Consider the following 25,655-nt stretch of genomic DNA (forward strand, 5'->3'; position numbering starts at 1 on the left):
CAATCTCTTTGAGTTCCAGGCCAGCCAGAGCTACATAGTGAGACCCTGTTTCAGAAAACCAAAACAATGAAACCTAACAAACAAATTTTTAAAAAATTAAAGCAAAAGAAATTCTTTAACTTTTTTTTTAAGCAAAATAAAATTGCATCTTGACCATCTCTTGACAATAAGTCTTCAATACAGAGAGACTAAACCCCTGTGCGTGGCTTTCTGGGAGCTTAGGTTTTCCTTTCCCACACAGTCTCCAATGTGGGAGGTGCCCCACACAGCTTCCCGTGGCAGCCGCACATCACTTGCCTGCCTCCCGTTATGTCTCCCGCTTGCCAGCACAGTCCTTCCTGTCCTCATCTATGGAGGTCCAGCGCTAGCGAGGACACACGGTTTCTTGCCCTTACATGTCTGGGTGGACGGCATAGGCTTTGAACAGTCACTGATAAGCAGTGAGAATTCATTGGTGAAATTAGAGTTATGAACTATTTTATTAACTTCTTTGGGAAATACTGTATCTTTTCTCAGAAGGATCAGCTCCGCCTCCCGGAGCTCTTCGACTTACACTAACCATGCCTATCTCTGTTATCTGGCAGTTTTGTCCACTTTATTTAAGCTTCTTCAAACTTTGGTTGCATTCGTCATGTGTCCATACATCTCTGAACAGTTTGGGACATTGACTCACCTAACTTAGTTGTATTTTCGGTCTCAGTGTGCAGACCAGTGCTTGATAATACAGTATCATGTAGCGCTCACTAGCTCTCACATGGAGCCTCATCTTCCCACTCAACTTAGCTCCTTAAGGGCTCAGACATAGAGGCCTCACCCCTGGCATTCTCCCATGGGACCCAGGTCAGGGCCAGAACACACCATACCTGTTCATTGGACATCTGTTACATACTTAGGAAACTGCTAGCTAACTCAGCTTTTATTCAGCATTTTGAGAAGTAGCTGTTTCATGATTTAGTCATGGTCACATAGATAGGACAGATGAGCACGAGTATCAAACAGCTGACATGTTTTACCCTGAGTGGAAAAAAACCCTGTAAACGCCTCTGGAGGTAGGGCAATTCTATGTTCCAGATTGATGGCTGTCCCCATGAGGTGCCGTCCTGGATCTTGCATATAAATGCAGAGGAAAGACACTCTTTTGCTCATGAACAACCCCCTGCCTTAGACTGCTTGCAAGAAATCTTTGGCACCCTCGTGAATTTTGTCAGCCACATAGCAGAGTCTTAGAGCCTCTCCTGCCCTTTCTGGCACACAGACACACGTGTTCAGCCTGGCCTCCCATCCCTTTCCAGTTCACAGACACACGTGTTCAGCCTGGCCTCTGACCCATTTCTGTTTCATTCCTGTTTCGACTAGGTTGACAGAAAACTCTAGTTCTGCTGAAGGTCATTATTTGACTTCCTTCTCTGGTAACTTTCTTTTTCCCCATCATCTAAAACTCAGAGTAATTTAGTGTGCGTATGCTATAGGACTTCCTCCTGCCCTTACACCTTCGGTTTGCCTCATTTCAACTTTTCAAAAATAGTATGGTGCTGCATGTCTATAATTGCAGCATTTGGGGAGCTGAAGCATGAGGTGTTTGGATTTGAGGCCAGCCTGGGTTACAAAACATAGCAAAACTCTAAATAAATAAATAAATAAATATTTTTAAATGGGAGAACTAGAGCATAACACATCTTCCTTTGACCCCTCAGCAATCTGTGAATCGATGATGGGATTTTTGGCTTATTTTTGTGCCATAGTTCTATTATTTAAAAAACAATTTTATTGAGATGTAATACACAGAACATCCAGTGAACTTCTTCAAAGTGTGCAATTCAGTGGGCCTGGGTATATTATTTGGTATCATAGTACTTGCCATTGAAACCAGTTTGGAGCATAAAATTCAGTGACATTCATTACAATCACAAGACTGTGTGAATTGTCTCAACTATACCTGCCCCTGAATGTGTTCATTGTACTTAATATTTTCATAAGACAATTCATGTTTGTTATCCAAGTAAGTTTATTTCAAAGTAAACTTTGCTACTGTAAATGTAAGAACTAGTGTTTTTTTTTTTATGTAGAGAGTACATAGTGTTTTTTATGTAGTGTTTTTTTATGTTAACTATAAAATAAAAAGACAATAAATCTAAACATCAGTATTAAATCCTTCATCGGGATGCTTAGGGAAGGCTGTGAGCTTATGGACTGGTCCCCAACATGGTGCAGTGAGAGCTAAGCATGTCATAGGCATATTAAAGGGTCCTCTTACTGTGCTGAAATGGCTTACTTGTTTTTCCTTTCTTTAGATTTTATTTATTTCTATTAGTTTATTTTGCCTAAAATAATGTCTACACACCACGTGAATGCAGTGGGACTCGGTTCTTTCCTTTCGTCACATGGGTCCCAGGTGTCAAACTCAGGTCATCAGTATGTTATTGAGCCACCTCTCCAGCCCTGCTTTTAAAAGATGTAGGTCAGTGACCACAGCATTGGCTGTATGGTCCTAGAATCATACCTGTTCTCCCAGAGCGCAAGGCTTGCAGTGTGATGAGCCCTGGAAGATGGATAGAGTATGGAGTTGGGGTTTACATGTCCATATGGCATTCACTGTGTGACTTGGACAACTTATTTATGTTTATCCATAAAATGGGCAGAATCACACCAATCTCCCAGCTATAGTAAAATGAAATTATATTAGATTTTATAATATATGACCTATATTATAGTATGCCCTTGGCATAGCATAAATGCACAATAGTGGCATTTGTAGTTGGTTTTGAGAACAGTATTTGTTTATACTTCCCCAAGTGGTATCATCCCATCACATGAGAACGTAGCTTGTGTTGTCTGAGAAAGGCCCTCCCAGGATAGCAGGCACTGTTCTTCTTTGCCCTCTGCTATGGAAAACAGACTGAGAAGCCGCAGGAGTTCAGCAAAGAGCCCATCGGTGCTGTGGTAGGAAAACTTGACAGAAAGAAAGAGCACAGTTTGGGCCAGAGGCCACATGCACATGAAGGATATTAGTTGGTCTAGCTGGTAGTGACTGCCTCTTGACTTAACCCTTGCCTGTGGAATGAGCCCTTTGCCCTGGTGGGAGGTCACAGCACTGCAAATAGCAGTGCCCACAATAGCACCAGGCCTTCAAGACAGTGGAGGTACAAGTCATGTCCTATGAGCTGCACAGTCACAGCCCAGCCCAGGAAGAGCACGTGACACTGCCTTCTACTGACCACAGGGAAGGAAGTACAGAGTCACTGGCCCCCTGATTGCTGCTTCGCCTTAGTTATGCTGTTTCAAATCCCTTCTAGACACAGAAAGCTTATCTTTAAAATGAGAAGATAATTCCCATCTCACAGGATTGTGGGGAGGATGACATGGAGACTAGTGAGTGGTCACCTTGATGCCCAGTAAAAGGTAACTTTCATGATTACCAGGATTATTAATAATAGTGAATGTGTCAGCAGCCCTCTTGCCTAAGGTGAGCTATTGAGTGTGGTTTAGTTGTGGGTCTGACTGTATGGCATGCTAATTATTTTGAAAAATCATAGCCCTCCCCAAAGTCTATAGTGAATAGATTCCCTTTTAAAGGAAGGAAAGAAGTGCTGCGGATTTTCCATGTGGAAGGATTGCTTGTGTTGACGTTGTTTAGACCTGTATGGACACTCTGTTCTCTCATTCTGCCTCAATTTTGAAAGCGAAACAAATGGACAAGTTAAAAAACATAAGAGTTGAATTGATTAGATTCATTTAGTCAAAGATAAAGTGGTTTGCAGGACCCTTGTGAATGTGACACAGAAGCCCACTTCTTGCTGAGGCTGTTGGGGGACTCGGGGCATCAGAAGACCTGGATCTCCCATTTCTCTACTGAAAGCGATATGCAGAGAACTCTTGTGTCTGCCTTAACCCAACATAGCAGTATCAAGCCACAGAGCAGTTGCACACCCAAACACTACCAAAATCCTGTGGCCACACCTAGTTATAGCCTGGCAAACATGCTCTCCAATGTGCGCTTGTCCTATTTCAAAGGCATTTTCATCTGAATGAAGAGCTCGGGCAGAAATTCACACAAAGTATATAGCTGAGGACTTCGGTCAGAGAAATAGTGATTCCCACACTGACTGGCACCAAAGAGGATTTGAGGTAGTCTCCAAAATTTAACACAACATGAAAAGAGAGAAATGAGACCAAGGACCTGGGCAAGAGAGTAAAAGGTAAGCCATGCACGGTTTATGGGCCTGTAATCCTATCACCCTGGAGGCTGAGGCAAGAGGATTCTGAATTTGAGGCTATCTTGGACTACAGACAGACAGATCTTGCTTCCACAAAGGTCCCAGGAAAATGAAACAAAACAACAAAACTATCCAATAAAGAGTCTGGAAGTGCTTGAGGACCAAGTCAGTTTGCCTATGAACTACCCGGCAGTAAGGCAAAGGATGAAATGTGCTGCTTTCTATTCTTGTTGAGTAAGAGAAATCAGGCCAGTTGTTTCCTGAATATAAGGGGTTGTCCCATGCATCCGATACAGATGAGGTTCGGGGAAACAGGCTATGCAGAGTCTCCTATAGTTTCCAAATGTGCTGTAGACTTCCTGAAAGCTGAGCCAATGCCGTTGCATTTTCAACAGCAAAGAGTCTATCTGTGTCTTAATCCTGCTCTACCCTGGTCGTGGGTGCTGGGTTTCCACTGCCTTCACCCGGACCTTTAGCGTTTGGCTCGGGCACAAGTGGCACAGGTGGAATGGAAGAGTGTTCTTGTTCAAGAAGGGAAGCTTCAAGGTAGAGAGAGGGCTCAGCGGTTAAGAGCACTTCCTGCTCTTCCAGAGGACCCAGGTTCACTTCCCTGCACCCACACAGCAGCTCACAGCTCTCTGTAATTCTACTTCCAGGGGATCTGACACCCTCACACAGACATACAGGCATGCAGAACACCAATGCACATAAATAAAATAAAATAGGATAAGAAGGGAGGCTTGGGATCAATGTACTTGAAGGGTGGACTCAGGTGTTGTTTGCATTGGGGTTGGCTTTTCTTGGATGGAAGCGTTGAATCTGCTGAAGTGGCCCCATAGAGTCACAGCTTCCCTGTACTGTACCTCTATGGCTTGTCAGTCATCATCAGCAATAGCATGGGAGAGTGAATGACATCCTGCCTGACTTCCCGAAACCACTCTGCTGGTTGCTGGTAGTTCTCTAAAGCAGGGTTCATGAACCTGTTGGAAAGAAGTGTTTACATAGCCCAGCTGAACGGAGGGTTGGCCCTTGGGGTCAGTCTCATTAGGTCCCAATGACCTCAACAGCAGGATAATGAGCCAGGAGATTCATCACCGAAACTCATAATCAAAGTGGGGCTTTCTCATTATGGAAAATATAAGAACACAGGCAAGGAATGAAGGAAGGAAGGAAGGAAGAAAGAAAGAAAGAAAGGAAGGGAGGGAGGGAGGAAGGAAGGGAGGCAGGAAGCAGGGAGGGGAGGAGGAAGAAAGAGAAGAAGGGTTGGATGGATGGATGGATGGATGGAGGGACAGAGAGAGGGAGAGAAGGAAGGAAATAGGCAGGAAGGAAAAAGTCACAGATTTTCTTCTGACCTTCGAAGATGAGTTTAGTAAAACTTAAATCCTGTAGTGTGAAATATGTAATTTTATATCCATTCTTAGCATGTCTCTTCAAACTCTTTGAAAATAATGTGGATTTTGTTTGTTTTGAGAACAGGGTCTCCCTGTGTATCCCTGGCAGACCCAGAGCTCAATACACAGACCCGCCTGGCCTGGAACTCACAGAAACACTCAACATGCAGACTGTTTTCTACTTTGTCCCTGATACAAAGACATCTTGTTTTAATATATTTATGTTTTGGACATGTATTTTCTCCCAAAGAGAGGCTTCTGGAAGAAGAATTATGTGGCCAAGTGTTTGTACAGTTCAATGGTTTTCTCTTCTGCTAGATCTGGCCTGTCACCGAGTGCGGGAACCTGTCACTGGTTTAGTTGGGAGAAGTGAAACAGCAACACAGTTTGCTCTTTCTCATTTCCCATTGGCTGCTCAGAATGAGTGACACTGTGCCTTTTGAGTGGGGAGGTGTTTTGTATTTCTATTTTGTCATTTAATGAACATGGGATGTTTTTAAAGAGATTTCTATGTCTTCTTCATATAGGAAATCATCCTCTTGTTACGATTACTTAAACAGTTTATGATTTTCCCATAGGGTTTTTGGATAACAGTGTTATAAGAAATAATTCTCATGTGTATGAACCCGTGCTTAAAGAGTGCAGTTCAATAGTCTTTGTTTCATTCACAGATCTGTGTAGTTGTCTCAATAGAGTCTTAGAATATTTTCATCACCTCAGAAAAAAATTCTATATCCTTCAGTTACTTCCCTGAAGTCACCCAAACTCTTCAGGATAAAGCAGAGTTAACTTTCATCTGCCTCTATAGGTTTGTCCATCCTGGACATAGGTATTTGGAATCACGTGACATACGTGGTCTTCTGCGCCTGACTTCTCTCACTTAGCACAGTGACTTCAAGATTTATCCCTAACATGGCACATATCAAAGACTCATCCCTTTCATTGCTGAATAGTCTTCTTCTAATAGTTTCTTTCTATACCACATTTTAGTCATTTTGTTTCCATCATTTTTGTTTTTTACTAGAATGTTAAATTCAACTTGTCAAGTCTATTGCTCACTGAGATGGCAGTTTTTTCAATTGTAAAACGAATCTTTTCCCAAATCAATGACAATACATGCACCCGTATTTCCATCTTTTAATTTTAAAAAATTTGATCTTATTTTTATTTTGTGTTTCAATCTGTAGTTCATCTTAATTTTGTCTGGGAGTTTTGTGAATTAGGAAGGGTTTCACAGTATCCCATCCCTCCCCGAGGACTGCCAGGACAACCTGCTGAGTCATCATCTTACCATTTCCTTTTCTTGTGGTGATTTACTTTGCTTTTTCTGTTTTAATTTTTAAAAGACCACTTTTAAGAGTAGTTCTAGGTTTCCAGCAAAAATCAAGTGGAAAGTATGAAGGTTTCGTATACCTTATGAGCAGTGTCCAACACTGTCAAGACCCAATGTCATGATGGTACACAGGTTTCCATGGATCCATTGATGTCATGAGCCTACTGTACACCACTCTTGGTATTGTCCAGTCAGTAGATTTGGACAGATGCATGATGGTGTATATCCACGTTATAGTATCATAAAAAATGCATTTACTGCCCTAAAAAAATATGCCTATGAAGTCTGACTCTTTATTCCTCCCTCCTCCCAAGCCCTGGCAACCATAGATTTTTTTTTTCTCCAGTAGTTTTGTCCTTTTCTAAGTGTCACATAGTTAGAACCACAGAGTCTGCAGGCTTCTTTCACTCAGCATCCCCCTTTACCTTCTATCACTGTAATAAACTCCACGACCAAAACAACCTGGAGAGGGAGAATTTTTTCTGGCTTACAGAAGCAGAACCCTGGAGGCAAGCACTGAAGCAGAGAGGAGGAAGATAAGCTTAGTGGCTTGCTCTTCACGGCCTGTTCATTTCGTAAACCACCTAGGACCACACTGCTCTGGGGCGACCCAACCCATAGTGGGTTGGGTCTTCTCACTTAATCATTAATCAAGAAAATGCCCCGACAAGCTTGCTAATGGGGCCCATTTTCTCAGTTGAGGCTCCCTCCTCCCAATGAGCCTAGCTTGTGTCAAGTTGACAAGAACTAACCACTTTTGTCTTCAAGGAGTTCATTTCTGTCCAGGGATATATTCCATGCTTTTGCTACTGTTTGTTTATCCAGCTACTAGAGTATGTCTTAGTTGCTTCAAACTTCAGGCAGCTGTGGAGAAAGCTGTTATAAACATCTGTGTGCAGGTTTTTGTGTGTACATAAATTTGCAACAGCTTTGGGGAAGTATCAGAGAGTGTGTTTTTGTAGGATTGCATGGTAAAGTATATTTAGTCTGGTAAGAAATTGCCCAAGTGTCTTCCGAAGTGGCTGTACTGTTTTGCATTCCCACTAGTAGAGGGAGCCTGATGTTGCATGTCTTTGAAGACATTTGGTGTTATCTATGTTTTAGATTTTGACCATTCTAATAGATGTGTCATGGTATGTCATTGTTGCTTTGATTTGCATTTTCCTAGTAACATGATGTGACTCATCTTTTCATGTGTGGATTTGTCATCTGTGTATAGGCATCTACAGAGTCTAGGGTATAACTTCACAAAGAGGGCTGTCGATTACGAGATGCTGATTAGGAGCCCTCCTGAAGAGAGAGGTCTTATATGTCCTCACCATCTTTGCCACGCTTTTTACATCTGTACACCTCTGCCTGCCCAGAGAGTCTGTGTTTCATTTCTGATGCTGTAATTAAAGCAGGTTAGGGAAGAGATTGTTTGGTTTAATATCCAGGTTGCAGACTGCCACAGAAGGGGAAACCAAGATAGAAACTCAAGCATTTAGTCATGTCACACCCCATCCCATCCCACCCCATCCCACCCCACCCTCCCCCACCCTACCCCATCCCATCTCACCCCACCCCATTCCACCCCAATCTCCATCCTATCCCATCTCACCCCACCCCTTTCCCTTTCCCCTCCTCCAGGGGACCATGTATGTCTCTCTTAGAGTCCTCCTTGTTTCCTAGCTTCTCTGGCAGTGTGGATTGTAGGCTGGTAATCCTTTGTTCTATGTGTAAAATCCTCATATGAGTGGGTACATATCATGTTTGTCTTTTTGTTGACTGGGTGGACCTCGCTCAGAATGGTTTCTAGTTCCATTCATTTGCCTGCGAATTTCAAGATCCCATTGTGTTGTGTGTCCCCCTGCCTCCCCGCTGAATCATGTACTCTATTGTGTAAATGTACCACATTTTCTTTACCCACTCTTCAGTTGAGGGGCATCTAGGTTGCTTCCAGGTTCTGGCTATTACAAATAATGCTGCTATGAACATAGTTGAGCAGATGTCCTTGTTGTATGAATGAAAATACCTACCTGCCTCTTGTGGGGTTTTGTTTGTTTTAAATTTATTTACTGCAGAGTTTCTTACTCTCTTTTAAAGTAGGCAATTCCTTTCTGATTCCATTTTCCTTACCACCCTTCAGCCCTGCAGGAAGTCCCAGAAACTGGTGGGTTGAACCTAGCTTGCCTGCCTCAAACTTTTTGGCCTTCCCTCCGTGATATTGTCCACTTCTGCTCTATAGCCTACAAAGTGGTTGGCTCCTCTTTTGTGACTTAGTGAGTCACTCCCTTCAGCTTGGATTTGTGTGACACTCACGGCCACTTCCTGCATGGTGATGTGTGGGGCTTTTGGGGGTGAAGCATGTCTACCAGTTCTCCTTTTCCTGCTCCCATTTAGTCATGTTCTGTATTCCATAGATTCTGGCTGTGACTCAGTAACTGACACGGAGCCTGAGGACGAGAGAGTTCTTCCTCTCTCAAAGCAGACAAACCGGCCTCCGGAGATACCGTCTGGGAACCTGATGGTGGTGCAGCCGGACCGCATTCGCTGTGGGGTAGGCATCTGGGGGGTCTGGTAGATCCCTATCAGAGCACTGACTTTTCAAGTCGATGCTTTTGTTGCAATAAAGGGTGTGAGGGTGTTGTGATGCCTCTTGTTGTAACAACAGCCTTCCCTTGGGACCTGGGTCACCAGGGCCTGGGATGCCAATAGCTCCTTTGAGTCAGAGATTTAAACATGGGGGGTGTATGTGTCCTCAGTGCAAGAATTCTGTTTCACGAATGTGTAACACAGGGCAGACAGGACACCAGCAGACCAGATACTCCAGACATAGAGGCCTGATCTCTTCCCACTGGCCCAGCCCTGGGAAGAGGAAGTGGCACATTCTGGGAACCTTTAAGGATTGATGGCTGACACTTGCTGACCAATATCGCTTGCTAAAAAGACTGGCTAAATACCTAGACCATATGTGGCTAGCCTTTTAGGATGGTCATATATTCACAAGTGAGCTAGCTGTATGTGAGACTGTCACACTATTTGATAGTTTTTTAGCATTCTTTCCTTCCCTGAGGCATTGTGAATAGTTAGAGCAGCAGAATGCTTTCCTCCTGGGTACATGCTGTTTGCTAAGCTCGCCACTGTGGCTTCTCAGGACTACAGGCTACCATAACTTTGGCAATGACAAGCATGGGGTCTGACTTCCTCTGAGGCTGAGGCAGCAGCTGCTTCACAAGGGCTCCCCGAATAGGAGTTGTCAACTGTTTTTCAGGTTGAATTTGACCCCAAAACATGATTGGTTTGGACTTCAGAGTGTTTTTAAAAAATTGGGCATAAAAATTGATGTTTCTCAGCTTCTTGTGAGTCAGAAACTGTGATATTAGGCCTGAAATAATTGGTGGGGCTCTGTGATGTTTTTCCCTTTCCCTTTTTCTTTTTTTCCCATGACACATGCATCTTCCAGCCTGGTCCCCACTATTCTCTGATCTCCATTGTTTATTTGTGTTTTTTGAGGTTTTGAGACAGTCTTTCTACACAGTCCAGGTTGGCCTTACACTTGTGATCCTCTCCTCTCATTTGCCCCAGTTCTGGAACCACACCTGGCCACCCCCTGTCCTTTAAACTCAGAGGGCTTCAGGCTTCCCCTTCATGAATGGCTAGGCCTGTGTGGACATCTCAGGCTCACTCTCCCAGTGCTATGTCTTCTCATGACTGTGTGGTCAGACACCAGGGGCAGTGGTAGGGATGTTTGGGGCCTATGTGTACTTCATCTCATCACTCTCCTTCCTGATGCCTCTTGGCTGCCTTCTCACCCAGGATTAGCCTAATTGCCTACTCCAGGTCTATGGTCCTGACTGCCAACAGGACTGACACACATTTGTTTGGACTCCTCATCTTACTGAGACAAGGTGCAAGACCAGGTGTGTAGCAGGAATGATGACAGCCACAGAATATGAGTTTGGCTTCATAGCAGCCTTCAGCAGTCCGGGCCACACACTCTCCCTGTTACAAAGCCCAAGCCTGGCACACCCTTCTGCAGCCCTTTGTAAAGGGTTGTCATGACAACCATATAATAGTCCTGGATGAATGATTGAGGACTAGCTCTGACCAGAAATCTCTCCTTGCCTTTCTGGTTTTGGGGAGGGCCCAGCCTTACTGGTTTTGTTTAAAGTGACCATTGCCAAGTTCAGTAAAACAATGGACAAGTAGAGTATCCCTCACCCAAAATGCTAAGGACCTGAAGTGTCTCAGATTTTGAATTTTGGGGGTTAGAGAGATGTTAGATTATTTGCATATGCATAACAGGATATATTTTAGAACAAAGTTTATTTTTGTTTTGTATACTCATTATATGCAGCCTGACAATAGTTTTATACAACATGCTACTGCCCTTACATTTGGGCTTTGGCCATGTTAACCAAGTGTGGAACTTTCCACTTGTGATATCAGGTCCGAGCAGTTTGGATTTTGGAGTTTAGATAAGGGATGCTTTGTTGGGCTCAGTGTTAGGTATTACAGTCACCTGGGCATCTTGCTAAAATGTAGACTCTGGAGCCCTGGGGATGTGGCTCGGCTGGTAGAGTGGTTGCCTAACATGCATGAAACCCTGGCTTTGATTCCCAACACCACATAAAAAGTGGGCATTGTGGCACATGCCTATCAATCATCCTAGTAATTAGGAGGTGGGTACGGGGAAATCGGGTGTTCAAGGTCATCAGCTACATAGGAAGTATGAGGCTAGCCTGAGCTACATGAGATCCTGGTCACTCCCAGTGGCAAGAAGTACCTCACAGTTTGCCTGTCTAACTTGCTCCAGGGTGGCAATGTTGTTGGTCATTTGGCTACATGCAATAGTGTTATAATTTTGTGCGTGGGGGACCTTGGCAGATTTCATGGTGGGTGAGGGACAAGCATGTAAGGCCAACAGAACATGAGTTTTATTAGAAAGGGAAGGGAGAAAGGGAACAGAAGTGAAAGAGAAGGAGAGAGATGGGGAGAGAGAGAGAGAGAGAGAGAGAGAGAGAGAGAGAGAGAGAGAGAGAGAGACTGCAGGAAAAGTCCTGTCTGCCCCTTTAGAGGAACAGTGGGAAAGGCAGAAGTGAGCGGAGTTTTTTCTTTTAAAGGGTCCTTTGTACCTGTGTGCAGACTACAATAGCGGTGTGGCAGCCATGGAACCCTGGGCTGACCAGGGCACTGCCTGAGTGCATTCTGCCAGGTGACAGGGGCAGGCCAGCATCATGCCTGAATCCTTACAAATAGCAAGGATTGTCTAGAGCAGAGTCTCTCATATTCCGGCCAAAGACTTAAAAAAATAAATGAAAGTCTTCCAGGCGTGGTGGCACATGCCTTTAATTCCAGTACTTGGGAGGCAGAGGCAGGTGTACCTCTAAATTCAAGGCCAGTCTGGTCTACATAGCAAGCTCAGGACAGTCAGGGCCACACAGTGAGACACTGCCTCAAAAAATAAAAGTCCAGTTATTTGATGCTACAGAGATTTTTGTAAAAAAAAATTTTCTGCTCAAATATTTTGAAACTTTTCATTCAATATATTTTGTTCATATTCTTTCCCCTCCCCCAACTCCTCCAAGATTCTTCTATCAAATTTCATGTTCTTTTTCTCAAAAAGTAAAAGGAAAAGAAAAAAAATCCCATTGAACCAAACCAAACAAACAAGCACATAAAAAATAAAAAAATAAATAAAAAAGAACACAGAATCAATTTTGTATTGCCCAACTACTGACTATGAGGCCCACCCTGGAGTGTGGTTGATGTGCCTAGTCACACTTTGTTTGAGAAAACTGATTTTCTCTTTCCTAGCAGGTATCAGTTATAAATAGTTTTTTGGTTATGGTAGGACTTTGTGCTCACTTGCTTTCTCCATATTGGGATATCTGGCTTGAAACTCTGCAGGTCCATCACTGTGACTGAATGCCTGAGAGTAGGGGTAAGTGCCTGAGAGTAGGGGTGAATGCCTGAGAGTAGGGGTGAAACTTCTAGTTGTTCACCAGCTTGATCTCTCCATGTTTGATGACATAAGTGTACAGTGTCTACAGCAATAGGGCCATAGTTTCAGGTGGTGGAGGGTAACCAATAACATTGGCAATAGCCTGTAATGGTTTTTAGGGGGTGGTCTGTGGGATCACTTCAGCCAATGGCTCTAAAAGATATAACCTATTTCTGGTACTGGGGCTTTTACTTGGTAGCATATGTGGCATTGTTTCCCCCATTGTATGGTAAACTCCATCTAAATTGCTTTTATAGGTGTATACATTTTAAAAGCAATAACATTTACAAATGTTATAAAATGAGATAAATACTAGTAAGCCCTAGGTTTAAAAAAAATTCGGAGTATCATGAATAGACAAAGTTTCTAATTGCTGTAAAAGTTTACAAATGTTTAGTTTGTTTTCTGTAAGTTGCTTCACTGGGTTGGCAGCCTGTGGTTCTCTGTCCAGCACTGGTCTGCCAAGACCCCCTGACCAGGACTATGCTTACTAGAGAGGGAGCTGGGTCTCAAGGAATTGAGACATCCTTGACCCAACTCCTTAAGGGATATAGGAGGGAGAGACACCAGAACCTGTCTCCTCTCCAGGCAGAAACCACTGTGTATGTCATTGTGAGATGCAAGCTGGATGAGAAGGTGGCGACAGCAGCAGAGTTTTCTCCCGAGGACTCGCCCTCCATCCGGGTGGAAGGGACACTGGAGAATGAGTACACGGTTTCGGTGAAGGCTCCAGGTAAGTGGCCCTGTGCTGACAGGAGAGTGTGCTTCTCAGCTGCCTTTGGAAAAACTGCTGTCCTCAAGCTCACTTGCCAAACCATCTCCAGCCCTAGGCATTGGTGCTCAGCATTGTTAAGTTGATGTTTTGAAAAGCAGCGTGTGTGTGTGTGTGTGTGTGTGTGTGTGTGTGTGTGTGTGTGTGTGTATGTGTGATTTTAATTGCATGTCCTGGATTGCCATTGAGATTTAATAATTTTCCATATTCACGACTTGTCACATTTCCTCTTTGGTAAATCGAATCTTTGTGGTTGGTGTATTTTTAGTTTTTTCTTCCCCCTCAGAACCTCTTCCGGTAGTATAGACTCCTACCCCAGGAAGAGCACGTAGTATAGAGCAAGTCAGCTGATTCCACTGGCCCACAGTGGCAGGAATAAAGAGTTATCCTTTAGCCCCCAGGATTCTAGCCTTTGGTGACAAATGGCTTTCCTATAAAGCACCTTAGACACTAACTTTTTTGTTGCTCTTGTTCATCAAGGCCTGAGGAATCAGTAAAACAGGCTGCAGATTTGACTCAGTGGTTTAAATGTCCTTCTCTTGTGGAGAAACCAGGTTCAATTCCAAGTGCCACATTGGACCCCTTCACAACTGCTGATAACTCAGTCTCCTGGAGGATTCCATGCCTCTGGCCTACGTAGGCATCTGCACCCATGCATGTGCTCTCTCTCTCTCTCTCTCTCTCTCTCTCTCTCTCTCTCTCTCTCTCTCTGTCTCTGACTCTGTCTCTCTCTCTCACACACACACGCACACACCTCACACACACACACACGCTCATGTGTGTGCGCGATACTGATAATTATGCAAATCAGATGAAAATCCTTTAAAAATGCAATTGACAACCTAAGGATGCTTACTTTGTGTAAGATCGCAATGCTGGCCTGCTCATCTCCCCTCACCTTCCCTCCCCTCCCCTTCATTCCAGCTCACCTCTGACACTTTCCTCTAGCCCCGGTGAGCTGCTTTACCACTCAAACTTAACACATCTGCCCATGACCGCTTTTTGCAGGACCCCTTTTCTTCCTGGCATTTCACCAGTATCTTTTGTTCCCTTTAGACCTCTCATCTGGCAGTGTTTGTCTGAAGGTCTATTCTGGGGACTTGGTGGTTTGTGAAACCACCATCAGCTATTATACTGACATGGAGGAAATTGGGAACTTATTGTCCAGTGCTGCAAATCCAGTGGAGTTCATGTGTCAGGTAAGGCTGCTGGGAGAAGACCTGAGCTTTCTGGACATAGGAATTCTATCTATAACCTTGACTGTAGCATGAATAATAAAAACCCAGAGACAGATATCGGGGTTCAAGCTGAAGATCAGAAAAGCAAAGCAGCCAACCACTAGAGAGTTCTCACCTCTACCAAGGCTGGGGCGATCCTGTCCTCAGTGTGACTGCAGTCTGAATGCCACATGAGACCCTGAGCTCCTGTCTTATATTCCTCTCTAGTGCTGGGATTAAAGGCATGCACTACCACCACCCAGCCTCTATGACTGACTAGTGTGGCTGCTGGGACTAAAGGTGTGTACCACCACTATCTGGCCTCTATGGTTGTGGCTAGCTTTGCATTCTGATCTTCAGGCAAGCTTTATTAGATCATAAACAATATATCACCACACGACTGGCAGCATCTAGCTGGATTTGAAGCCTGATTATCTTCACTATTTTATGTAGGCTTTTAAAATTGTGCCCTACAACACAGAGACTCTTGATAAACTGCTCACGGAGTCCCTGAAGAACAACATCCCTGCAAGTGGACTGCACCTCTTTGGGATCAACCAACTGGAAGAAGAAGATATGATGACAAGTAAGTCAACTGTCATTGCAGTCCTAGATGGTATGGCCTGCTACACACCTGGGCTATGCGACGTGGGAAAGGCATCTATCTAGCTTGTTGCCTGCCAGCACCAAGGCAAACAAAAAGACAAGGGATTCAATCTAGCAATGTGTATGAGGATGCTGCTGGCATGACACAGCATGCTTTTGTAAGCAACCTTCTAATAAGTAGCAATGTAGTCTAAAATAATGATAGAAAATACGATGAGTACAGAAACTCCTGTGACGTAATCACGTACCATCATCAAGTATGATGTACTGCACATAATTGTGTGTGTCCTACTTTCAGCTGACTGTCAGCCAGCCCAATAGGTTCATTCACACCAGCACTGTCACCAGCAAGTGAGGAATGCATTGTGCTGCAGGGGCTACAGCATGGCTAAGGGATAGGGGTTTGTCAACTTCATTCTAATCTGATAAGACTTCTGTGTCCGAAGTGTCATTGCGTGGCACAGAACTATGCTCAGCTGCCTTCTAAAAACATGTGTGGTTCTCAGTGGTTGCTTGCTTCTGCAATTGCTACTTTCTGCATGCCCTCTTAGAGGTTCTCTGTTCCCAAATTTATATACTTTCCGCGTCTGTGTCTTGTCATTCTGCTCACAGAAACACCTTTTCTCTGTCCCTGCCTTGGTTGCCATTCTCCTGGGGCTTTCTCTTCATCAACTCTGGAAGCATTTCCTCTGGAAGGGAGGCCTCCTCCAATCCTCCAGGAGTCTATACCACCCCCTGCTGAGGGCTCCGCTGGCATACCCGGCCTTCTGTCCTACAGTTTGCCTGCTGTGGCTGTCATTTTCACTAGGCTGTCTTCCCAGGGAGGTATCCTCAGGTGCTGCTCTTTGTGGGCTTTAAGCAAATATTTGTAACTTGAGCAAGGTGCAGGACTTATGCACGTACACTGTGGTAGCAATAGGAGTCAGGACAGGCATGCCACTTGCCTGGGGATGTCACCTGGAATGTTACACAGGCTGCTTGTTGCTTCCCACCACCGTGGCACTGCACAGTGGTGCTCAAGTCTCTGGTTACCTTCTGACTGAGCTCTAGCTGCCGTAGTGTTGTTAATCCCCCCCCACACACACACAGAAGAGAATTACCTGCCAGGCCTTCTCCAGGGGCCTTCTCTTTCCTGCTGCCTCTCCTCCTCCTACTATGGAATGTTCTTGTCTGTTGCTGTAAATGCTTCTCTTATTCTGAGGCCCAGGAGAGAGTACCTCATAGCCTGACAACATAGGACCTGGGGACATTTTCAGACCTTTCATCCCAAGGATCATATCCTGGTGAACAGGAAGCTGCATTTATCATTTGTTTTTAAAGGACAAGGCCAGGGCTGGAGAGGTGGCTCAGTGGTTAAATCACTGTCCATACAAGCAAGAGGACTGGAGTTTAGATCTTCAGACTCTCTTAAAGCCAAGCGGGCACAATGATTTCACTTGTAATCCTCGTCTCAGAAGACAAACACAGATATCTGGAGCTAGCAGGTAGGCTGTGTTGGGTTTGAGGGAGAGACCCTGCCTCAAAGAATATAGTGGAAGAGTGATAGTGAAAGGTTCTTGACATTATCCTGGGCCTCCATGTGTGTTCCCCTCGTATATGTCTATATTTTTGCAAATACGCTACACACATGTGCTGCACCTCACACTCTATATGAAAAAGGAGAAAATAAATAAACACAGAAAGTGACAGGGCCAAGAAACCAATTGTTATGAAAAGGAAAAAGAAAAACCCCTAAGTCCCCAACATGAGCCTATTGGTTTTCTTGGCATATTTACAAAATAGACATCTTAATATTTGAACATTTCTTCCTTTATTTTTATTTTTTATCTTAACAGAGGGAAATTTTTTTTGATTTCTCTAAATTTTTATTAAATATCTTTTTCTACAGTTTGATCTTGTGGAAAGACTGAAGATGAATAATTACATTTTTAAAACAGCACTTAATCCTCATTACAGAGAAAAATAAAAGATCTGTGGCACATTATCTTTGGAATGATCTTTTGCAGACATTCTTAGAAAAAAACATCATTTCACAGATCATGTCTGCCTCTTTCAAGCACTCTACAGGGCAACAAAATCTCATTCACGAAAGCCGAGTTTGCAGGCCACTGCTAAAGCTGATGAAAATCGTGGCATTCCCCGTATTTCTGTTGCACATCGTCACTGGGAGCACGAGTGCCTCCCTAGCCTGCTTACAAAGCACTGTGCTGGTGAGAGCTGGCACATCATTCCATTGTAATCAAAGAAAAACTCATTTAAAGATATACCAGTGATTTGATTTTCTTTTTCTTTTCTTTTTTTTTTCTTTTTTTCTTTTCTTTTTTTTTTTTTTGGCTTTTCAAGACAGGGTTTCTCTGTGTAGCTTTGGAGCCTATCCTGGCACTTGCTCTGGAGACCAGGCTGGCCTCGAACTCACAGAGATCCGCCTGCCTCTGCCTCCCGAGTGCTGGGATTAAAGGCATGCGCCACCAATGTCCCAAAGGTATCTTTTTGTGTGTGTGTGTGATTTTTCATTATCACCTGGACAACCTATTCCTTCTTAAAGCAATTTTAATACCAAAATTTGACTTTCCTCTAACATTATAAGCAGTGAAAGGTCCCCATCTTCTAGCTCCTTTAGTCCTCCAGTCCTCACTGGGGCATCTTCGTCACCTCCTTTGACCTCTAGAAGGACTGGGGCGTTCCTATTCTCAGCATGGCTGGATAATCCTGAGACTGAATGTCTTTCTATCCTTGGTGATACTGAGCCTTCCTATCTTCAACGCTGCAGGAGAAGGAATGCCTCAAACTAGGAATATATATATATATATATATATATAATATATATATATATTTAGATCTTATTTATTATGTATACAATATTCTGCTTCCATGTGTATCTGCACACCAGAAGAGGGCACCAGATCTCATATTGGATGGTTGTGAGCCACCATGTGGTTGCTAGGAATTGAACTCAGTCAGTGCTCTTAACCTCTGAGCCATCTCTCCAGCCTTTATTTTATGTATATGGGTTTTTTTTTTCCTGCATGTATGTCTGTGCACCAAGTGTTTTTAGTGCTCTCAGAGGCCAGAATAGGGTGCTGGATCCCCTGGGACTTGGGTTAGAGATAGTTATGAACCACCACATGGGTACTAGGAATTAAGCCCGGGTCTTCTGGAAGAGCATCTCCAGTGCTCTTAACTTGTGCACTTTCTCCAGCCAGGACCTTCTTTCTCTCAGCAGCACAAGACAGTCGTTTAGAGCAGGGTTGAGTGTTGCAGAGAAGACAAAATGGGATTCCTATCCTACTCTGTGGCTGCTGTGTAAGCCTTACAAATCAGCATGGGGCTGGAAATTGTAGCGCATGGGGAGATTCACTCAGCACCTCAGGCCCGGAGTTTAATCCTTAGCCTCAGGGAAAGGAAAAAGCAAAGACAACATCTTCTAAGGATTTTCCATTTCGTTTAAAGCAGAGGATGTGTTACAAAGTACTAGATCTACTAACTACAGTCTCATTTCCTCCATCATGCCAGCGCAGGAACATAGAGGTTCCCCAGAGGAAGCTATCAGACGGTAGGTCAGTCAGCCAGGAAGCAATGATTGAGTGCCTACTGCTTGCTAGACCAAGGCTCAACAGTGTCACCTCTGGGAGCAAAGGTTTCCTATGTCTTCCTTCAGTTAAGTCCTCCCTGATGCTTTTTTTTTAGATCAGAGGGATGAAGAGCTACCCACCCTGTTGCATTTTGCTGCAAAGTATGGGCTGAAGAACCTCACCGCCTTGTTGCTCACCTGTCCAGGGGCTCTCCAGGCATATAGTGTGGCCAACAAGCATGGCAACTACCCCAACACCATTGCCGAGAAACATGGCTTCAGGGACCTGCGCCAGTTCATCGACGAGTATGTGGTAAGGTCAAGGGGAGCAAAGCCCCGTGATAGGGCCTGTGCTGAATGGTTCCAGGCCTGCCTTTTCATCAGAGACACTCAGGGATTTTGTCTCTAACATATCCTCGTGTGTCTCTCTGGCAGTGGACAGTTTTCGTGGACCTGGTTCAAATTCCTGTTCCTACTTGGTAGCCTTGTGACTTTGGGCATGCAACAAATTCTCTTCTTTCTCTTTCTCTCTCTCCTAATTTTATTTTCTGTGTATGGGTATATATGCATACTGCAAGCATGCCTGGTGCCCCCAGAAGAGCGCATCAGATACCCTGTAACTGGAGTTATTGATTGTTGTTGACCTGACATGTAGGTCCTGGGAATAGACCCAGGTTCTCTGTAGGAGCAGCAAGTGCCCTTAACCACGGAGTCATCTTCCCAGCCTCCTTCTCCCATTTCTTCATATGCAGAAGGAAAGGTCCTAAGAGGTCTGTTCACAGAGTTGTTTTTAGACTAAAGGGAACTAACATATGTAAAACACTGAGGCCACTTCCAAAATATTGACAGGAACTTGCACATAACGTGTCTGTTCAAGGCTGATGCTGCTTCTTCTCCTTACCTACCTCCAAGGCTCCTTGGTGGCATGTGTGTAGCTGCCTTGCCCACCTTTGGGCCCAGGTAAACTGTGTTAGAATTGATTCCTTCCTTGGTGAAGGCCACAGTGAGGTTCTACCCGGAGGAGGCATCAAGGTGGCCAACTTTGAGACCTTATTCCCTGCTAGCATCCTCTCTCTCTCTCTCTCTCTCTCTCTCTCTCTCTCTCTCTCTCTCTCTCTCTCTCTGGCCATCTGCTTGGATCTGAAGTTAAGGCAGGCGGATACACCCAGCTTTCTTAGCAGCTCATCCTTGGCTTGCCTGGTTGTTATTCCATGACCAAGATTGTCTCCACTGTCTTGGAGGAAGCTGTTCCCGACTCCACCCACTTTGGGTGTTCCTCCTTTTCAAACTCACAAGGGGCACCAGATAAGCCTAGCTCATCTGGCTGTGACCACCCAAAATAAGCAGCCAGACTACTGTGATCTACTTGCTACCTCCATACAGGAGTGAGCCCGATACCGCCTCAGAAACCTAACTCTACTCTGTGGTAGAAAATCTATAAGGCAGTGGTGCCAAGGGGGCATAGAAGGGCTTCTGATGTTTTGGGGAGATGTGTAGGTGTTTTAAAACAATCAGAATAGTTTGTCCTTCTTTTGGGTCCTCACTGGCTCAAATGGGCATAAAGGCACTCATAATCTCCTCTAAGTTTATTTACTGGGTATTACTTCAAAATCACAAATTTGCTAAACACACCATGCCGTTTTTGTGCTTGTCAATTTTAGTTAGGCCACCCTGTTCAGAGTAGTAACTAAGTTACTGGGCTCATTTGATCAGCAAATGCCCTGTCTCATTTAGCTTTCACCACATTCCCTTGAAGCTGAAGGGACTTAGGCCTTCATTTTATAAGTGAGGATGGAGAAAGCCAAGGTGACTGCTTAGAGCTTTACACTGATAAAGGTAGAGGTGGAACCTAGTTCAGTGCTCTAGTCAGGTCTTGTTATCTTTCTTTGCATAGCAGGGGAGGTTACAGCTACTTTCAGAGTGCCTTGAGCACTCTGACTCACGTTTCTCATATCGTCTTGACCCCTTAGCTAAGTCACCTTCCACCAATGCATCTTTTCAGCCTTGCCACCAAAGGTTGTCCCCGCATGATACTCATGGAGTGTCCGATTTGATCTGTCTGTCTATCTATCTATCTATCTATCTATCTACCTACCTACCTACCTACCTACCTACCTACCTATCTGTCAAATGTTACACCTGGAGTCCCCACCACTAAGAATCTGTTATTTAGTTCATTTGGGTCTCACCAAGAAATGAACACACTGTCAAGCAAAGGTGACTTCTGCCAGTTGGTGCTGATGAGGAGGGTTTCTGTGGTTTGAGGCTGAGGTAAGGATTGTGACACCCTCCGTGTCTGGCCAGGAAAAGTTGCTCAGAGGTTGCAGGGAAGTCAGCCTCAAAGTCTTTGGAGGCAGAAGGACAGGGAGCCTTTCTGATGTCAGGGCCCTTTATGTAAGGGCAGCTGTCTGTGAGGACATCTAGTGTGTGGAAACTGGAGGAGGATTGTCCTCCTAGTGATTGTCCTTGTGATTGTCCGCCACTTGGATAAACCTTCCTGAAGGACAGGGATGGAGACATACCCCAGGGATCGCTGGCTGCACGAGGGTAGGAACTTTTCAGCCTAGTTCTACCTAACCACTGAGCATCTTCATGGTTCCTGGGTCATTTGTTTCTCTCTGAGCACCCGCAGGGATGTAGTAAAATGATCAAAATGGAGACTGGAAACTTGGAAGGGAAGACCAGGTTTTCTGAACTTTGTTTTTTCACCTGAACCAGGGTATAAGTTCTTAACTCTGTGATTAGTGTTGGAGGAAGATACAAGGACTAGAACAAGAAGGGTAAGATGAAGAAGAGAAGAGGGCCTGATGCCTGGCTCAGCAGAGCTCCCATAAGCGATTGTAACCCTGATCCATGATTACTCCCTTTGACCACTGCAAGGCTCCTTGGGGCCTGAGTCGGCCGGCTAGCCAGGTGCCTCGTGTACAGCGATCCCATCTTCCCTTGCAGGAGACTGTGGACATGCTGAAGAGCCACATTAAGGAGGAGCTGATGCAGGGTGAGGAGGCCGATGATGTGTACGAATCCATGGCCCACCTGTCCACAGACCTCCTCATGAAGTGCTCCCTCAACCCTGGCTGCGATGAGGAGCTCTACGAGTCCATGGCTGCCTTTGCCCCAGAGGCTACAGAAGACCTCTGTGAGTAGCTCAGCCTACTTCTGCCTCCATCCTGTTGCTCAGAAATGGCTTTGTTCATTCTAGTCCAAAGGGGGAAAGCCCCCGATTCCCTCTGCAACCACCCCAGTGAAGATCCTGTGTTGCCATGGCATCAGGGCTGCAGTCATGTGTCATAGCAAGCGGAGCCCTTCTCCCAACTTTCTCTACCGCTTGCCAGGAAGTCACTAGTCTTGATAGCATTGTCTTCTAATGAAGAAACTCTCAGCCCTACCAGTATAGATGGGCCCTTTTTATAACAAGCATTTTACAATGTCCCCTTTCTGTCTGACATGCAATTCATGTATAACATAACCTACTCACACATGAACTCTTTGGCTTTGCTACACTGCCTTAATTGAGTTGTAAAAGAGAAATGAGTGGAGAAGACATGCTTAGAAACATGCCTGCATGTACAGACATATGAAATGAGTGGAGAAGACATGCGTAGGCATGCCTGCATGTACAAACATATGAAATAGCTTTGTGCAGGCAACTACACTTAGAATCTCCACTGACGGTCTTTAGAGCACCCTTTAGGGAGCAGTGAGCCACCCTTCAGAGAAGTTGATCTAAATGAGATTGGATTTCAGAGCAGAGGCCAGTGAGCACAGCTGCACCCCCACCCTGAGGCTTATTGATGTGTTAGTGTCATGTACTGTGAAGTGCTAAGCGCTCTGAAATGCTGCCCAGGACTTAGCTCTCTTTCCCTCTGGGTCTACTTAACAGATTCAAGGAAGACTAAGATAAATACCCACGACACATGGCTTTGTGGATGGAGGGATTTCTGGGATGGCTAAGCTGAGTACCGCTACCCTTTCAGGACCTGCAGGGAAGGGAGCCCGATTTTCCCACGCATGAGCTGAGCATATGGAAAAGCCACCATGAGGAGTCCTTAGAGTAGGAGGCACAGGGAGCCAGAGGCGGTGTAAAGTCCCCTCCCAGCACCTTTGGGAAGAAGGAGAAGCACACCTGGAGGCTCTTCACAGATGAGCCCAGGCCTGGTGGGGCTGTGAGGAGGGAGCATGATCCACACCATCCACTCTTTGTCTCTGACTTGTAGCCTGGGATGCTGTCACTAGCTGCTGTGAGGAAACACAGGCAGAGAGGGGTTAACTTGCCTCAGGTGCTCTAGCTAACATTCTAGAGAGCACAGATTTCATACTTTTTAACTCAAGCCAGAATTTTGTCTCTAACATGAGACATTTTAGTTCTGGCCACCTTTAGTAAACCTCTCTGCCCCAAGGCTATTTCCCCTATCTGCAGATCCAGAAGCTAGCTAACAAAACAGCCTAAGGCTACTCATGCCTATAATTCTAACACTCAGATGGAGGCAGGAGGATCAAGACCAGCATGGGTTACAAAGAGACCTTGTCTCAAATACAAAACAACAACCTCCTCCCCAAAGCAAAGAAGCGCCAGCTGTGATACCCCTTCCCCTCATAGGTCTGCTTACCCACTTCCAAACATAGCAGGTGTTTCCAGGGGCATTTCTGTTGCAGCGACTTGATTTTCCCCCTGGGTATTGGAGTTACGGTGGACCTGTCTTTTCCACGTTAGAACAGGGACACATTCAATTTGCCAGATCGTATAGTCCCTGAGGTTTCTGACTGTAGATTAGGTTTGTTCGTCTGTGTGGTTGTCCGCTTTAACCCGAGAATGACCTCTTCACTGCTGGTTCAGAAGACGCAGCAATCAGGCCTGGGAGAATCATTTTACCCACAGTGACTGCCTGGGTGAAAAAGGATAGAGAGCAAACAGATCCATCTCGGATGCTGTGGCAGCACTAGCATGGTGATAGCCATGGATTCGCCATCCCCAGATGTGGAGCAGCTGCCTTTATCTCTGTTATCTTACCCAATCGTTCTTCGTCTTGATGGATAGAAACCATTCTACTATATAAGGAGCAAACTAAAGGCTCTAAGAGTTAGTAACATTTTTAAGTCCATCAAGGGAAAACTGGTTCAGGAATCCAAGTCTTCAGGTTTCCAGAGGAAAGTCAGTCTGCCATCACATTAGGGTAAAGGAACCCTCAGGTCTGTCCTGGGGTTGCATTCACCGTCCTTGGGTGGACACTCCTCAGGAGCTGCTTCTATGTCTAAACACCTGGTTTAGCAATGCTCACCTTCACTGTCATTCCTAATGGCAATTCTTAGATGCTGAAAATCTGTGTACCAGGAGAATTCACTCACCACTTAGGTATTTCACTGGTTCAGATACTACAGAGTACAAGGCTTTAGGCCAGTTATCTTGGAGAGCTCATGAGTGTTGTTGGGACAGATATGCCCCTTTATTGCTCAAGTCTGGGAAAGGTATAATGAGGACTTCTTCACCAAAGGGAACTGCAAATAATCACAGCGGAGCTCTCAGGATTTAATCAAGGGGAGCTGGGAGGTCTGGCCTGGAGATTATGGCTCTGTTGCACTCCCTCCTTTCCCTGACACACACACACACACACACACACACACACACACACACACACACACACACACACACCCCTTCTCACACACTCAGTCTTTACTTTAGATATACTGCCACCAGGTGGTCTGTTTTCAGACCTTCAGTTTTACTTCTTTTTATCTGGAGTTTTAAGCTATCAATTTAACTTCAACACAAAGTAAGAACTATCTTTGTTAAGGATAAATGACACAATCAGTGGATAAAATCAGGGCACCTTCATGTTATCTGTTTTCACTAACCGCAAATTTCCTTGCTTGGCTCTTGTGCCTCTACCTTTGCCTTTGAGGGTGAACTAAGATCCCCGTGGTCTGTTGATGGGAGTCATTCTTTTCTGTTTTCAGCATTACCCAAGGTCTCTGATCTGGAAGCCCTTGTCCAGTCTGTTTCCAGGGTAACCCAATGGGTTATAGCTTAACTTATATAACGTATCTCAGAGGCTCATCTTTACCCACCAGAGAATGGAGCAAGGTACATTATGCTGCTAGAAACTGCAGGCTCACAGGAAGTGATAAAATCCTAGAGAACTCCATGTTGCCCTAGAATAACTTTTCTTTTCACCTCTGACATTTCTCTAGCTGAGGTTTGCATATGGTAGTGTACCACTGGTTTGGTCCCGACTATCTTGCTGGCTTTCCTCAGCAACTCCCTAGTAACTGGGGTCTTGTGACAAATCATTCCCAGTTTGTGGTTTCTTTCGCCTGAGCTCTCTGATTTTACCATCCCTGCTTGAGCTCTCTGATTTTTCCATCTCTTTCGAGAGCCAGGTTCTGAGAGCCGTCTGTGCTGGGGGCACAGCTAGGCACTGTGAAGGGCCTTGCAGCCAGGCCTGCAGGTCTCACTCTAAGCAAAATTGCCAAGTTATTGGTGGGCTTCTGAGACATGCCCCACAGATACTGTTTTCTCTCAGGAGTCTCCCCTCCCTGCAGCTGCAGAGACCTTGTCATCCCC

At 44.9% G+C, this 25,655-nt stretch overlaps 1 protein-coding gene across 1 annotated transcript in view; it reads left to right on the forward strand.

Moving 5' to 3' along the window:
• Pik3ap1 (phosphoinositide-3-kinase adaptor protein 1) overlaps positions 1-25,655 on the forward strand; it is a 115,913-nt gene that overhangs the window by 40,853 nt on the left and 49,405 nt on the right. Inside the window, exons 3-8 of the mRNA XM_027407336.2 lie at positions 9,344-9,480; positions 13,516-13,660; positions 14,756-14,898; positions 15,370-15,502; positions 19,210-19,406; positions 22,043-22,232. Of these exons, the coding sequence (XP_027263137.1) occupies positions 9,344-9,480; positions 13,516-13,660; positions 14,756-14,898; positions 15,370-15,502; positions 19,210-19,406; positions 22,043-22,232 (945 nt within the window). The remainder of the gene's footprint in view (positions 1-9,343; positions 9,481-13,515; positions 13,661-14,755; positions 14,899-15,369; positions 15,503-19,209; positions 19,407-22,042; positions 22,233-25,655) is intronic.

The sequence above is a fragment of the Cricetulus griseus genome, chromosome 3 (genome assembly GCF_003668045.3).
Source record: "Cricetulus griseus strain 17A/GY chromosome 3, alternate assembly CriGri-PICRH-1.0, whole genome shotgun sequence".
NCBI lineage: Eukaryota > Metazoa > Chordata > Mammalia > Rodentia > Cricetidae > Cricetulus > Cricetulus griseus.